The sequence below is a fragment of the Vanrija albida genome, assembly GCF_041260175.1.
Source record: "Vanrija albida strain AlHP1 chromosome Unknown contig_3, whole genome shotgun sequence".
NCBI classification, from domain to species: domain Eukaryota; kingdom Fungi; phylum Basidiomycota; class Tremellomycetes; order Trichosporonales; family Trichosporonaceae; genus Vanrija; species Vanrija albida.
Window position 1 is genome coordinate 3,380,733 of NW_027191422.1, and position 14,582 is coordinate 3,395,314.

Consider the following 14,582-nt stretch of genomic DNA (forward strand, 5'->3'; position numbering starts at 1 on the left):
GAGAGAATGACGCGATGGCGCCGCCTGAAAGGGGAACAGCAGCAGCAAGGGGGGACAGGCGTGCACAGTAACAAGCTGCTGCCGCCGCTGCCGCCGCCGCCAGTGACTCGGCGCGAACGCCACGGTCACCACAGTCGCCGGCATGGCGCAGAGCACTGCAGGGGTCGGTGGGTGACCACGCTTGGCAGAGCCTTGAAACGGCGCTAGGGCAGGCGCGAGCGATGAAGCACGCAGCATGAGACGGCAGCCAAAACTTTCTTTGCCTGACAATGCTCGAGGGGTCAGGCTAGTCGACCTCGTTTGACCTCGGCCGTCGCGTGCAGTTGCGCAGTTGCTCATGTAGCGAGCATGGCGACGCGCAGCAACCAAGCCTCTTGCCCGGCCTCTGCCCTCTGCCCTCTGCCCCAGCTTAGCCGCCATTCCAGAGATCCGGTCGCCGTGCGCGCGCCCGCGTGGTGATGCGAGCGACATGAGGGTCTGACCACGGCCAGGATCTACCCGCGTGCGGAATATGGCGAATGAAACACGAGAGAACGGCCGAGGATCAGAGGTTCGAGCTTGCGCTCGAGCTCGAGCTTGCGTTGGATGCCGTCAGCGCGCGCAGTGGCGACGCGTGGGGACGACTCCCGCTGGCACGGGACGGATGGGGCTCCGGCGAGCTGTTGGATCACCACCTGTGCTCGAGGTTGTGTCTCTACACGCCGACGCGACGGCCGAGGTCGATGCAACCACTCTCTCGCCGCCCCGCATTCCTTGTGCCGTCAAGAGACAATCCGACATCGGGACCATGGACATTGGCCCAATCTCCGCCTGCCGTTGCCACCGCCGCGGAAGCAAACGCGTCGCGCGTCAACTGCCTGCCATAACCCGCCTACATGAACCTCCACCGGCCATTGTTGATTTCGTCCACACAACCTCCAGCAATGCCCAGCGGCGACCTCACCCAGGCGCAGGCGCTGTACAAGTCCGGCATGGACCTGTACGGCAAGCAGCGCTATGAGGAGGCCATGAGCGCGTTCGACCGCGTGAGTAGCCCAGTAAAACCACTGCTCACACCCAGGCAATCTCCCTCGGCGACCGCACCTGGAAGGTCATGGACGCAAAGGCGGCGACCATGAACCGCATGGGCGGGGCCTGGCAGCAATCCGCCTTCGAACTCGCCAGTACGTTGTGTAAGAAGTATGGCGACAAGAGCTACAAGGTGGGTGGCGTGTGTGCTAGTACAGTGCTCACCCTGCAGCCGTGGTTCCGAGCCGCCTCCATCCTCGTGTCCATGAACCTGCTCGACGCGGCGGAGCGCAATATCACAAAGGGCCTGAGCCTGGCGACCGACGCACCCTCACGCAAGGTCTTCATCGAGCTGCGTGCGACTGCCGAGCGCACCCGTGCCAAGCTAGCCGCTGCGAGAGCGACGACAGCCGCCGAGGCCGAAGCCGAGCGCCTCGCCGCCGCCAAGGCTGCCATGTGCTTCACGCACCTCCTCCCGCCCGACATCCTGCTACTCATCGCCAAGGCGGGCGCAGACACCGACGCGGCCATGCCGCTGCGCATGGCGGGCGTGTGTGCCGAGTGGCGCGGCGTCATGCTCTCCCACGGCCCGCTGTGGAACCACATCAAGCTCGGCCGCCGCCGCCCCGTAGCGAAGCTTGTGCTGTGGAAGGAGCGCAGCAACGGGCGGATCAAGCGCGTAACGATCACGAACAGAATGCCCAGGGAGCACCACCGCGCAGTGGCGGACATCCTAGCACCGCTTCTCAGCGGCGTCGAGGAGCTCGTGCTCCATGGCGACATCGACGAGTTTGTGGTCAAGTGGCAGGGACGGTGCCTGCGGCTCAAATCCCTCGTGGTTAAGAACACGACGAACATGTTACTGCCCTTCCTCTGCGAGATCCTCCACCCCGACGCGAGCGAGCTCCACACGGTCGACTGGGGCTCGGTTCTCATCCCGCCGTCCGGCTCCTCCTCGGCTACGAAACGCGGCTACCTCGGCCGCGAGGACCTCTGGCTTCCCAACCCCGCCGTGCAACTCAAATCGCTGCGCAAGCTGCGTATAGGCAACGGCCAGGTCGCCGAGGGGCGCATGTGGCTGCCGAGCCTGCTCGAGCACGCGCCCAAGATCACCGAGGTCGAGCTCGGGTGTACGTGGGATGAGCGGCACACGCCGACAGGTGGCGAGGTGACGACGCTTCATGCGCTCACCCGGCTGGAGCTGCGTGACACGGCCGGCATGCCGACCCCCTCGGAGCACCTCTACACGCCGAACCTCACTTCGTTCAGCTGCTTTGGCTGGATGCCATTCCAAGCCAGCACCATTGACAACTTGCGCGGGCCGGGTATGGCGCCCGCGCTGCCAATCCTCGTGTCCCTCGACATCGGGCGATGTGCGTTCACTCAGCAACAGCTCTTGGAGCTCCTCCCCGATCTCGTTTCGCTGAGGTTCCTCAACGTGTCGTTCGGCGCGCTCGACAATGGGTTTTTGGAAGCGCTCGTGGTCGAGCCTGGGCGCAAGCCGCTGCTGCCGAGCCTCACGGCTCTGTCGATCGCAGGGCACGACACGATGTCGGCCGGCCCGCTGAGACGCATGGTGCTTAGTCGCCGGCCTGACATCGGTGCTGCTCGCCCCGCTCTTCCGCCAGTCGCCCCGACGCCGAAGCGCTCAGCATTCGCGCTGGTCCGCTCGGCATTCGCCCCGGCCCGCCCCAAGCCGACGCCGCAGGTGTCACAGCCCTCGCAGACCTCAGACTCGTCGCAGACCGAGACGCGCCCCGCCGTCGCGGCCATCACGTGGCTCTGCCTCGACCAGTGCAACCACCCCGACATGGACGTGCGCGTGTTGGAGCAGCTGCGCAAGTACCTGCGCTTTGTGTCGAACCACAACGGCCCGGTCGTCGTGGACCGCATCCGTGGGCGCGGCCAGTACGCCTGGGACCGCGACGGCGACTGGGACGCGGCGTGCGGCTCGGGCTCGGGTGGGTGCCACCTGAAGAAGCGGCGTGGTGAGTGGGGAGTGGGGGCCGCGCTGACTCTGCAGCGGACAGTGACGGGTGGTATGTGCACCACACGTGCAAGCGGGCCCACGTGGAGGAGAAGGAGCAGGAGAAGGTGTAGGGGGGGAAGGGGGGGGGGGGGGGTTATGGAGCATGCAGTAGTGTCAAGCAAGCCGTTACGGCCCGCCGCGCGGTCCGTCTACCGTGCGGTCCGTCGCACCGATGGCCCGCAGGCCCGACGGCCCGTAGCCAGCGGCCCGCTGCCCCGTCGCGACGCATGTGGAGCGCCATGCCCGTGGGAGTGAGTACAAGAGGGCCACTCTCGGAGGTGCTATCGGGCCCCACCGATCGCGACCCCACCGAGCTGAGTAGACCTGTAGGCATCCACTCGCCAAGCTCGCTCGGAGGAGCGTCCCCCGGGCCTCGGGACCCCGAGTGCCTGGAGCAGCACACCCGGGAGCCGCATGCTCGAGTGTCCACCGGCTGACTGATAGCGTACTGACCGTGAGTAATGACCGATGACCGGTGTGCATGTGGCGCAGGGCGAGACGCCGACCGGGCCGTTCCTGGCCAATGCGGAAGGTTTCAGCAAGACACCGGATAGCGTGGTATCGGATATGCTACGTGCAAGGGTGCTGCCACGCAGTAGCCGAGGCAAGCCGAGGGCGACGGGCCTCGGCGCCGAGGGCGTGCGGGGGATGCAGCGGCGCCGGGTGTGCTAGCGGAACGGGGTACGCGGCGCAGTCCCACTGGACTCGGTCCGCAGCGGCGAGTACAAAACGCGCAGAGCAGGAGCCCCGCTGCCCCGCTGCCCCGCCTCCACTACACCATGACCGCCACGGAGAAGTCGCCCCACGCAGAAGCGTACCCCGGCGACGGCGCCGACCTCAAGCCGTCGGCGCAGCACGTCGAGGTGCGGCCCCAGCCCAACAACGTGATCGACATCGAGAACCCGCTGCAGCGGCTCCCCGCGGCGCAGGTAGCAGCCGACGCTCGGGCCTTCGCCGAGTCCCACGGGCTCGGGGAGCACGCCGACGCCTTCGCCAAGGGCGCGCTGGTCGCGCGCACGCCAGACGACCTCACCATCTCCGAGCTCACCGACGAGGACCGCGCCGCGCTGACCTTTGAAAAGGAGCACAAGTGGCGCTGCACGCCGCAGGTATACTTCGCCGCGCTCATCTGCGCGCTCGGCGCCGCCACCGAGGGCTGGGACATTGTCGGGTCCAACGGCGCCAACCTTTCTTTTCCGGTCGAATTCGGCATCGCGCGCCAGCGTCCGGAGCCGGGAGCGAGCAGGGACGAGTGGATCGTAGGCCTGATCAACAGCGCGCCGTACCTCGCGGCCGCGATGGTCGGCGTGTGGATCTCGGACCCCCTCAACAACTGGCTCGGGCGCCGCGGCCTCATCTTCGTCACGGGCCTCGGGCTGATCGCGACGCCGATCGGTATGGCCTTCACGCGCCGCTGGGAGCAGCTGCTCGCCGTGCGGCTGCTCATGGGGATTCCGTACGGCGCGAAAGCCGCCACAGTGAGCGTGTACGCGGCGGAAATTGCGCCGACGGCCATCCGCGGCGCCGTCACCATCGGCTGGCAGCTGTGGGTCACGTTTGGAATCTTCATTGGAACGGCCAGCAACGTAATCGTGAAGGATACAGGTCGCATCGCCTGGCGCCTGCAGCTCGGGAGCGCGTTCATCCCGAGCGTGCCGCTGATCTTCCTCGTGTGGCTCGCGCCCGAGTCGCCACGCTGGCTGATGAAGAAGGGCCGTTACCCCGCTGCCTTCGCCGCATTCTGCCGCCTCCGCCGCACGCCCCTCCTCGCCGCGCGCGACATGTACTACAGCCACGTGCTGTACGAGGAGGAGGTGGCGCTGGCCAGGGGCACGAGCTACTGGTCCCGCCTGACCGACCTGTTCACGGTTCCGCGGATCCGGCGCGCAAGCTTGGGCGCGTTCACGACTATGATCGGGCAGCAGCTGTGCGGCATCAATGGTGGGTCTGGGGCTGGTGAGGGCGCTGATAGCAGTGATTTCGTTCTACTCGTCCACCGTGTTCCGCGAGGGCGGGTACACCGACGACCAGGCGCTCTACGCCTCGCTCGGCTTCGGCGCGCTCAACTTTGCCTTCTGCATCCCCGCCCTCTTCTTGGTCGACACGTTCGGCCGCCGCAGCCTGCTCCTTTCGACCTTCCCGTTCATGACACTGTTTCTCTTGCTGACCGGGCTGGCCTTCCTCGTGCCCGACGAGCAGGCCAAGACGCGCACGTCGCTCGTCGCGGCCTTCATCTACATCTACACGGCCTTCTACTCTGTCGGCGAGGGCCCGATCGCGTTTCTGTACCCGGCCGAGGTCTTCCCGTGAGCCGCTGTACCGACCTTACTCGCTCGCTCGCTGACGCTCGCTCCCCACAGCACAGTCCACCGCGAGCAAGGCATGGCCTGGGGCGTCTGGGCCAACAACTTCTTCGCCTCCCTCCTCGGCCTGACCTTCCCCTCCCTCCTGCGCGGCCTGACCCCGGTCGGCGCCTTCTGCCTCTACGCCGGGCTCAACACGCTCGCGCTCAGCTGGGTGTGGTGCTTCGTCCCCGAGACCAAGGGCCTCACGCTCGAGGAGATCGACCGTGCGTGTGGCGCTTGGGCGGTGCTAACGACTAGAGGTGTTCTCCGTCCCGACCCGCCACTTTGTGCGCTACGAGACGACGCAGTGGCTGCCCTGGTGGTTCCGCCGCTACGTCCTCTTCGACCGTACGGCGCACCTCGTGCCCCTGCTCGAGTGGGAGACGGACCGGGAGGCCAAGGCGCGGGGCGCGGCGTAGCGAGTTGGTGGTGGCGTCGTGGTCGTAGACAAGGTGTGCGATGCAGTTGTGGCAGTGGCGGTTGGTTCAGCACTGAGGGCGAGTTTGGGGGCCCGGAGGATGGCGAGGAGGACGGTGAGGCCAGTCGGAGAAGGACAAGTACATGGTCATCAAGATGGTGAGGGCTTCAACCACATAAAAATGGGCTAACGTACTCTTTTAGCACCTCGAAGCCCTCAGGAAGCTTCTACTGCGATTCAAGACCAATGCTCCGCACCTCTCGGGCCTCGAAAATGCCGTGGAGCTCGCCACAAGTACCGTCTGAGCATTTCTCTAGCTCTGTGTCAATCTCCCACAGTCGCCCTTTCAACTGCTCGTCCGAAGCCGTGTCGCACATTACAACCCACTAGAGCTCCCCTCTTCACATCCCAGTTCCTCTTAGACATCAGAATACATAGAGGGACGATGCAGGAAACCATTTCAAACTGTGGATACGTAGCAGACATAGGCCGGCAGGTGCTCCTCGGTCGCCGACAATGATGTCGCCCCTCACGCCACCGGGGTACGAAGGAAAGTTCCTCCCTTTCTTTGGCATCACGAAGGCGCTTCTGTTGGAAGGGTTGCGCTGCTCTAGGGCACTCGACGGTGCGGACGGCGCGCCGTCGCGGATGTGGTGCCAAGCCGCAACTCGAACATAGATACATACAGGGTGACGGCGTCGTATACAACTTGATCTTCATGTTACTCTATTCGCGTCTCATGCAGCAGCTTCTTCGCTCATCGTCCCCAACGTGGTGTCGCCGAGGCGCGGCGGCAGAGCGGGGGTGGGAAAGTGGGAGGGCGGCAGGCAGCGCAGTGTTTGTCGGCGGAATCCAAAGGGGACTAGCGCTGCAGCAGGCAGCGAGCTGCTGCATACATCCGCTTTGCACTCTATAGCTGACAGGTCATGGAGCGGAGCGGCCGAGGAGGAGGGAAGGCGAGGGAAGGCGGGGAAGGCGCGTCGCGTGAGCCGCGTCTGGCGACTGTGGCCAATAATTCCCGGCACCTTCCCCACCACCTTCCCTCCTCCTCATCACTCAACATGCGCGACAAGCACCCCACCCGCCGCCGATCGCCGAGCACGCCCATCGACTTCACCGCGGACGACGACGAAACAACGCGCGACGAGCACCCCGGTCGCGGCCGCTCGCCTAGCACGCCGATCGACATCACCGCCGACGACGAGGTACGCAGCCGCACTGACGCCGCTGACGCCAGGACGCCTCCACCGCCGACGACGAGGGCGACGGGGGAAGCCAGGGCGTGGTCCGCCGCCAGTCAAGCCCCGCCGAGGTGGTCAAGCGCCGCCCCCGACCCGAGTCGAGCCCCGCCGAGGTCGTCAAACCCCGCCACCGCGAGAGCAGCCCCGCCGAGGTCGTCAAGAAGCGCAAGGTGCCGGCAGGCGCTAAGAAGAAGCAGCGCAGCAGGCTGTCTTCCTCCGAGGGCGAGAGCGAGGGCACCGAGATGGTCAAGAAGCGCAAGGCCGCCGGAGCCGGCGGTATCAAGGGCAAGAAGCGGCACAGCCGGCTGTCCTCCTCCGAGAGCGAGAGCGAGGGGGAAGGCGACGGCACCGAGAGCGTGTACAACCTCTACGCGGGGGAAGACGTAGGCCACGAGGTGGGGCGCGCTGACACTGTTAGTACTCCTTCACTCCTGCGCCGAAGCACAAGCCCAAGCCCAAGCGCCGCGGAATCGGCAGCCCGAGCAGCAGTGACTCTGACAGTGTGAGTGGTGTGAGGTTTGACTGCCCAATTCTGACGCCTCAGGACGACACACTTAGGTCCCGCTCCGGCTCGCCGAAATCCCGCCCCCAGTCTCGCAAGCGCCGCCGTTCCGACACTGACTCAGACACCGAGTCGAGCACCTCGGAGAGCGACGACTCGTCGGAGGGTGGGGACTCAGACGAGGAACACAACCACCCAGCCTACAATGATCACTACGACCTCCCCAAAACCTTCCCCTGGAGCTGCCCCGACCACGCGCACTTCGCCCTCATCCACGCGCGCCTCAGGCGGCCTGCGAGCGCGAAGCGCCTCGACAAGTGGCTGCGCAAGAACCGCCACGGCGACATTAACATGCACGAAGTCCAACACCTCGTCTTCCCCCACCGCCACCTCCGCTGGCTCGTCCGCAACCACCTCCCCCGCACCATCAGCGGCGCCTACCGCCCCCTCCTGCGCCGCCTGCGCGCGTTCGCAGTGTCCCTCTTCAGGCCGATCCGCCACGCCACCAGGATGTCGAAGGCATGCCGACTGCGCACGGCCCTATGGGCCCTCGGCGACGACCTGCCACTGCACCAGCCGGCGTGCGAGCGCTGCCAGCAGACCGGCTTGCCTTGCCTCGATGTCCGCGAGCCCCGCTGCTGGGACTGCAAGCTGCACGGAAAGCACGAGAAGGCGTGCAGCCACATCCGCGCGTATCGCCACGACCGGCGCCGCGTGGACGCAGCCGAGGAGCTTGAATCCGACCTCCGCGAATACATGCTGGTCGACGAACCCGACCGGAGGCGCCGTCGCGCGGCGTACGGGCTTGTGGACGACGTCAGCCGTCTGCTGGACGACCCGCACGACACCAACATGAAGCACGCTGTCCTTATGCGCCTCAACAACCATGTTCTGGTGCAAGAGCGCAACCAGGACCGGCGCATGGTTGGCAGCGACCTCGTGGGCAGGGTGCGCCAGTACCTGCGCGCGCAGCCGAAGGGTGAGTGGTAGTTGGGGCTGTGGCTCATGACCAGTCAAGTCCAATGGCCGCGGGCACAGGGCGAGGGCTAAGAGGCGCCGAGTCGAGACAAGTGATGAGGAGGACGAGGACGAGGGGAGTGGCAGTGGTTACGACGATGAGGACGATGATGAGGACGAGGAGGAGGAGGAGGATGGTGACGACGAGGAGGATGAGGACGACGACGAGGAGGAAGATTACGACGACGACAACAACAACAACGACAACGACGATGAGTGATGTGCTGAATGCTGCCGACAAGACGTGCCTCCATCGTGTGAATAGATTAGTAGAGAAACCGCCGTGTCGGCTGGTCGATTGTAAGCTGCTCGTGCCATGCACAGTGTGTAGACAATGTGGATGGCGCTGTCGTACCAGTTATTGTCAAAGCTTTGGGCGAACTGCCCGAGTCACACCTGCTACCCACCGGCAGCGCCGCACCATGCAGCGCCGCACCAGGAAATACAGCAGGCTTCTGACAAAGAAGCAGGCTCGGTGGCCCACAGGTGGAAGATTGGTCGGCGCCCGCGGGGGTAAAAGGAAGACAGAAAAGGAAGACAGACTGACTGATTGCGTGGCGTGACGCGTGCGCTGTTTGCTTGTCTTCGTATCACCCAACCTTTCACACTTCACCTCACCACAATAGCAGCACATTCCCATCAACATGTCTGCTCACCGGGCACACTACACTGGGACCGGCAACAATACCAGCAGTCCTATCGACTTGACCGATGATGTGAGCGTCTTGGGAGCGAGGCGCGACTGACGCCCCAGCCCGAAGAGCCTGTCAAGACTGAGGTTGGGCACCACAACGGCCGCCTAGCACCCGGCATCAAGGTCGAACCTGATCAACAAGCCCCAATTGACGAGGGAGATGGCGGCAGCGCCGAGACCAATGGTAGCGGCCGCCGCCGCGGCCACCAGAACCCCCGTCGTAGTGGGCATTCGCCGCCCAGCACCTCCCAAGCCGAACTCGACAAGGAGGAAGGGAGCGACGACGACCTCACCAAGTTGGACTCGGAGAGCGAGTCGGATTCATGGAGTCAGAACACCCCCGAGGTGAGCACTTGCGCCTTCCTTCTCCCTTGGCACTCTGACGCCCCAGCGCCCAGCCACCAGGTCCACCGCCGGACAGCGAAAGCGCAAGCGTGTCTCCCACTCTCCCCCCTCCTCCGATGATGAGTCGGGCCCTGAGAAAGCCCGCCCCCGCCTCAATTTCGAGAGTTGGCCCCAGGGCGCCGAGCGCAAGGACATCCATCAAAACCTCATGAGGCAGGAATTCGAGCCTGCGTGGACCGACTTCCTCACCAACAACAAACCGGGGGACCTAGACCCCCTCCCCCTCCTCGACCTCGTCCTCCCTCACCCCCTTATTCGCCAAGTGATCGACGATGAATGGCCCGCAACACCGATTGATGCAAGGTACCGCCATTACCTGGGAGCGATCCGCAAGCTGGCTGTATCTCTGTTCAAAGACCTCAAACACAAGACCTGGAACGTGAAGGTGGGGGACCTGCGCCGTAGCATCCGGTTCCTCTCAGAGCCGTTTGCCCTCCGCACGCCACCATGTGCACCATGTGTCCGTCGCAACCAGCCCTGTGTCGATAACCGCGGAGCTCGAAGTTGCCAGTTCTGTACCATGTTCCACAACAACATCGGCTGCGACGAGGAGAGCGCCGCACGCGAGCGCCATCGTTGGCGGGAGGCGAAACGCAAAACCCAGAGCGCCAACAATGGGCGTCCCAAGAAGTCAAACACTGGGAGGGAGAAGAAGACCACAGCAAAGGAAGACCCGGGGATCTTGAGTCAGCGGCACAGCACTTCTCGCCCTTCCAGTCGTAGCCAACGCGTCGCCAGTGAACCCGCACCCTTCGAGCCCAACGACCCTGGGATGCTGGAACACTTGGAGCCGGATGCTGGTTTGGCGCCTCCCGCCCCTGCGCCCAGCATCTCGACACGCCCCAGTCCTCCGCCGCCTCCGACTTTGGACAACAACCCTTCCACGCGTCGTCCCTCCCTCAACCTAGGCAGGCTGCTCGACAACTTGCGCGAGCATGTGGAGAATGATCCCGACGATCAGCGCAAGAAGCAGGGGGACCTCGTCCTCGATGCCCTGGAGGACGACCTGGCCACCGGCACGGTTCTCGGGACCGCGAATGACCCCGCCCTCTCTGACCTCCGTCGCCACCTGGTTCATCGTGAACCGACCGAGGAGCGTAAGGAGTGGGCCACCTTTCTGATCAAGAGGTTCGAGGTAGTGGCCAGGTCCTCTGGCGCCGTGTAAACTAGACCATGCGGACTGGGCCAACCGCCCACGACACCGATGAGCCAGCAGGAGAAGCAGCAGGCTGAGTCGTCGCCGCACGGTCAGGAGCCGGCCAGTGATAAGAGAGAAGACTGAGATGTTTTCCCCCCCATCATTCATAAAGTGGTGAAGAGCCCATTGTACATGTCAATGAACACCCTTTTTCAGATCGAGCACTGTTACACTATGCTCCATGTCGTGGCGCGGCCGAAAACTCCAAACAAAATCGCCACATTCTGCCCTTTGTCCTCTCTGTAAAAATCACTCCGCTCAGGCTGAGGTAGAAATGGTAGGTGTTGTCGGATACCTGATACCTTGGATCACCAGTGACTCAACGGCGGATGCTTGATGCAGGGACATAGAGCCCAAGACCAGGAGTCATTGAATACCGCTGCAGTTGCAGGTACATACACATGCAGCTGGGCGTCGCTGTTCGATCATCATCCTCACCACCTTGTCGCCTGTTGCCCGCGAGCGCCGTACAATACAGTAGATGTACGAACACCTCGAGTAGCACCGCCACGTGTACACATATGGCCCGGGGCGAGCGGGTGAACCATCAATGAAGTGGCCGATTGTTTGGCTCGCTGCGCCTCCCATCATTCGCACCGATGTTTGCCTTCAGCAGCTCGTCATCCGCCTCGACTTTGCCATCAGCAGCTTACCTCCACAGCCCTCCTCTCGTTTCCCATCAGCAGGGTATATTAGACTGCCCATGATGCATTTCGACGTTCGTTTCTTCACACATCACTACTCCACCATCACCACAACCAACAATCACCACCACCTGACCTCTGCCATGCCTGGCACTTCTGGCCGCTACCCCGGCCTCAGTGCAAGGAGTGTCATCGACTTGACCGATGAGGTGGGTACCCTTCCTGGACCGATACAGCTGACGCTCCAGCTGGACGAGGTGGGCATCAGGCGTCTGGCTCCGGAGCTGGGCGGCCTTGCCTCACCTATCAAGCTTGCGTCCGCCACCAACCTCCCGCCGGCCATCAAGCTCACCCCTGCTATCGAGTTCGAGCCCGCGCAGCAAGTCCCGATGAACGAGGTCAATGGCAGCCCCAAGAAGAACGGCAGTGGCCAGATAGTCCACCAGCGTAGCAATACCTGGCTCAGCACGTCGTTCACCCAGCTCAGCATTGAGCTGGGGACTGGGCCCCATGGCCACAAGGCGGACTTGGCATCGGAGATCGACGGTGGCGGGTCATCCTCAATGCACCTGAGCATCCCCAAGGCAAGTCCCTGTGCCTCCGTCTACCTTCCGCCGCTGACTCCATTCCAGCAAGGGGCCACCACATCCACCGCACCGCCACACAAGCCTAAGCGCGTCTCCACGCCCACTCCCTCCGGTGACGAAGAGTCGGACTCCGACGAGTGCTGGTCCTTCGAAACCGAGTTCCCGAAATGGCCAAAGCATGCCGAGCGTGAGGGTATCTTGCAGAGCCTCACGCGCGGGGAAGGCAGCCTCCAATGGCAAAACTACATCACCAGCAATCCAAGTGCCCTAGACCCGCTCCAGTTCATCCCCCTCGTGCTCCCACACCCCCTCCTCATCAAGGTTGCACAGGACTGTTTGCCCACGAGGCCCATCGACACAGGGTACCGCGAGCAGTTGGAGTGCATCCGCGAGATGGCCATCACGCTGTTCAAGGATTGCAAGTTGAGGACCTGGGGCAATAAGATTTCGAAGCTACGACGCTGTTTACGTCTCCTCGAAACGTCCTGCGTCGTTCGCAGCTCACGATGCCCCCCATGTGCCAAACGCGACATTCCCTGTGTCCAAGGTGCCGGCCGCAACTGCCTATTTTGCAACCTGCATGATCCACGCCCCTGCACCAAGGAGGGCGCCTATTGGGGGCTGCAGGCGGAGAGGAAGGAGAACAGGTCAAGCATGGCAGGGAAGAAGCAAGTCAAGGAAGCGCCTGTGGTTCTCCTGTCCATGGACATCGACGGGCCCGCTGAACACCGCCACCCCGCGCCGATCGACTCCACCGAACCCGTACCCGTCGACTTCATCGACCTTGGAACCGTGCAGCACCTCCAGCCGAGCGTTGGATTGACGATTTCCATCCCCGATCCCAGCATTTGGACAGGTCCTCGTTCCGCGCCGGAGGCCGGCATCTCGACCCGCCCCGCTTCTAATCATACCAACCACACCCACGAATCCCACTCAGACTCGGAGAGGGACCGCGGATTAGACTCTTGGAGGCGGGCCAGGTCAAACGTACGTGAATACAGCTTCGGCCGTCACCCGGTGACCCACCACCGCCCTGTCACCTCGCCTACCGCCCCACCTCCTAAGCGCAAGCGTGTGCCACCTCCTAAGCGCAAGCGTGTGTCCCACTCTCCCTCCCCCTTGCCTGGCGACGAGAAGCCAGTCATCTGCCACCTGTTCAAGTCCTGGCCCAAGGGTTGCGAGAGTGACGACATCTTTCGAGGCCTCATGAGCCACGAAGCCGAGAACGCCTGGAACGACTACCTCGCCGCCAATTTCGGCGATCTCGACCCCCACGCCATTCTCCACCTCGTGCTCCCACACCCGCTCCTCCGAAAGGCCCTGGGTGCCTGGTGGCCTACGGTTCTCATTGAGACTGGTTATCGCGGGCAGGTGGGGCTGATCCGGAGGAAGGCTATCTCGCTGTTCAAGGATGTCTCGGAAAGCACCAGGAAGACGAACTTCTGGAGGCTGCGCCGTTGTCTCCGACTCCTCACTGAGCCGTGCGTCGTCCGCTCACCACCATGTGAACCGTGCTGGCGCCAACATGAGCTCTGCGTTGAGGGTGGCGATGGCGACTGCCAGCATTGCATCTTGCACCTGAACCCCCGGTGCCAACAGGAGGGTGGCGACGGCTTGGCCGTCCTGAGCAAGGTGGCTTGCGCGAAGGTGAAGCAGAGCATGGAGGGTAGGCCTACGAAGAAGACATCAAATCCGACCTCTCGGGAAGTTTCAAGCGGGGAGAAAGTCACGGTGCAGAAGGACCTGTCACCCCATGATCTCCGACTCGACGCTGGCGAGCAGCAAGCGGGCGCTGTGCCGGTGGGCGCGGGCAGTGGTGACCTTCACAAGCATATGCTCCTCCTGTCCAACGAACCTCGGGTGCCCGAGGGCAAGTCCAACGAACTTCAAGTGCTCAAGGACTTTCAGTCGCGTGCTGGTACTCCCGTTCGTGGAGACTTCTGGGTGCGCGAAAACCCTGGGCCCAGGTCGTCGACACACAACAACATCTCCACCCAGGACGACACTGGGCTGAAGGCCACGGCACGGCCCACTCCTCTGCCCGCACCTGCCCCAACCCGTCGCCAGATCCTCAACCTGGAACGGCTACTTCAAGGCTTCAAGGAGCACCTCAGTGAGGACCCAAACGACAGTCGCAAGCGCCACGGCGAGTTCATTCTCAACGCCCTTGAGGACGACCTGGCGGGCGGCACCATTCTCGGCGGGTCGGGCCCCGACCTCTCCGACCTCCGTCGCCACATGGTCGACCGCGAACCCGACGAGGAGCGCAAGGAGCGTGCTGGGTTTCTGCTCAAGCGGCTCGAGGGCATGGCCCTGGCTTCTACCCAGTAAGGGTCGCCAGGTGGACGACGCGCGGGTGAGCCCGGAGCGATATCTTGGAGAGTGAGGCGCGCCTCGCTGAGCCGTCGCCGCCTGAGAATCCGTTGCACGACAAGAAGATGGTGATTTTGAAGGTTTCTATCTGCCCCTTTCATTCGAAAACGAATAGGTTTCG

At 63.7% G+C, this 14,582-nt stretch overlaps 5 protein-coding genes across 5 annotated transcripts; all 5 read left to right on the top strand.

The window, feature by feature from the left end:
• Positions 1-923: 923 nt before the first annotated feature.
• On the top strand, positions 924-3,108 carry Q8F55_004643 (uncharacterized protein; the record flags this gene model as incomplete). Its single annotated transcript, XM_069353152.1, has 4 exons — positions 924-1,025; positions 1,061-1,201; positions 1,241-2,996; positions 3,032-3,108. 4 exons carry the CDS (start codon positions 924-926, stop codon positions 3,106-3,108), a joined length of 2,076 nt encoding a protein of 691 aa, XP_069210570.1.
• Positions 3,109-3,816: 708 nt separating this feature from the next.
• Positions 3,817-5,801, top strand: Q8F55_004644 (uncharacterized protein; the record flags this gene model as incomplete). Its single annotated transcript, XM_069353153.1, has 4 exons — positions 3,817-4,978; positions 5,013-5,343; positions 5,398-5,606; positions 5,641-5,801. 4 exons carry the CDS (start codon positions 3,817-3,819, stop codon positions 5,799-5,801), a joined length of 1,863 nt encoding a protein of 620 aa, XP_069210571.1.
• A 1,060-nt stretch (positions 5,802-6,861) lies between these two features.
• On the top strand, positions 6,862-8,780 carry Q8F55_004645 (uncharacterized protein; the record flags this gene model as incomplete). Its single annotated transcript, XM_069353154.1, has 5 exons — positions 6,862-7,005; positions 7,038-7,424; positions 7,460-7,543; positions 7,586-8,522; positions 8,605-8,780. The coding sequence occupies 5 exons, from the start codon at positions 6,862-6,864 to the stop codon at positions 8,778-8,780; spliced, it is 1,728 nt and encodes a 575-aa protein (XP_069210572.1).
• Positions 8,781-9,204: 424 nt separating this feature from the next.
• Positions 9,205-10,824, top strand: Q8F55_004646 (uncharacterized protein; the record flags this gene model as incomplete). The annotated part of the gene is made up of 3 exons (XM_069353155.1): positions 9,205-9,276; positions 9,315-9,599; positions 9,646-10,824. The coding sequence occupies 3 exons, from the start codon at positions 9,205-9,207 to the stop codon at positions 10,822-10,824; spliced, it is 1,536 nt and encodes a 511-aa protein (XP_069210573.1).
• Positions 10,825-11,644: 820 nt separating this feature from the next.
• On the top strand, positions 11,645-14,419 carry Q8F55_004647 (uncharacterized protein; the record flags this gene model as incomplete). Its single annotated transcript, XM_069353156.1, has 2 exons — positions 11,645-11,710; positions 11,750-14,419. 2 exons carry the CDS (start codon positions 11,645-11,647, stop codon positions 14,417-14,419), a joined length of 2,736 nt encoding a protein of 911 aa, XP_069210574.1.
• Positions 14,420-14,582: the final 163 nt, after the last annotated feature.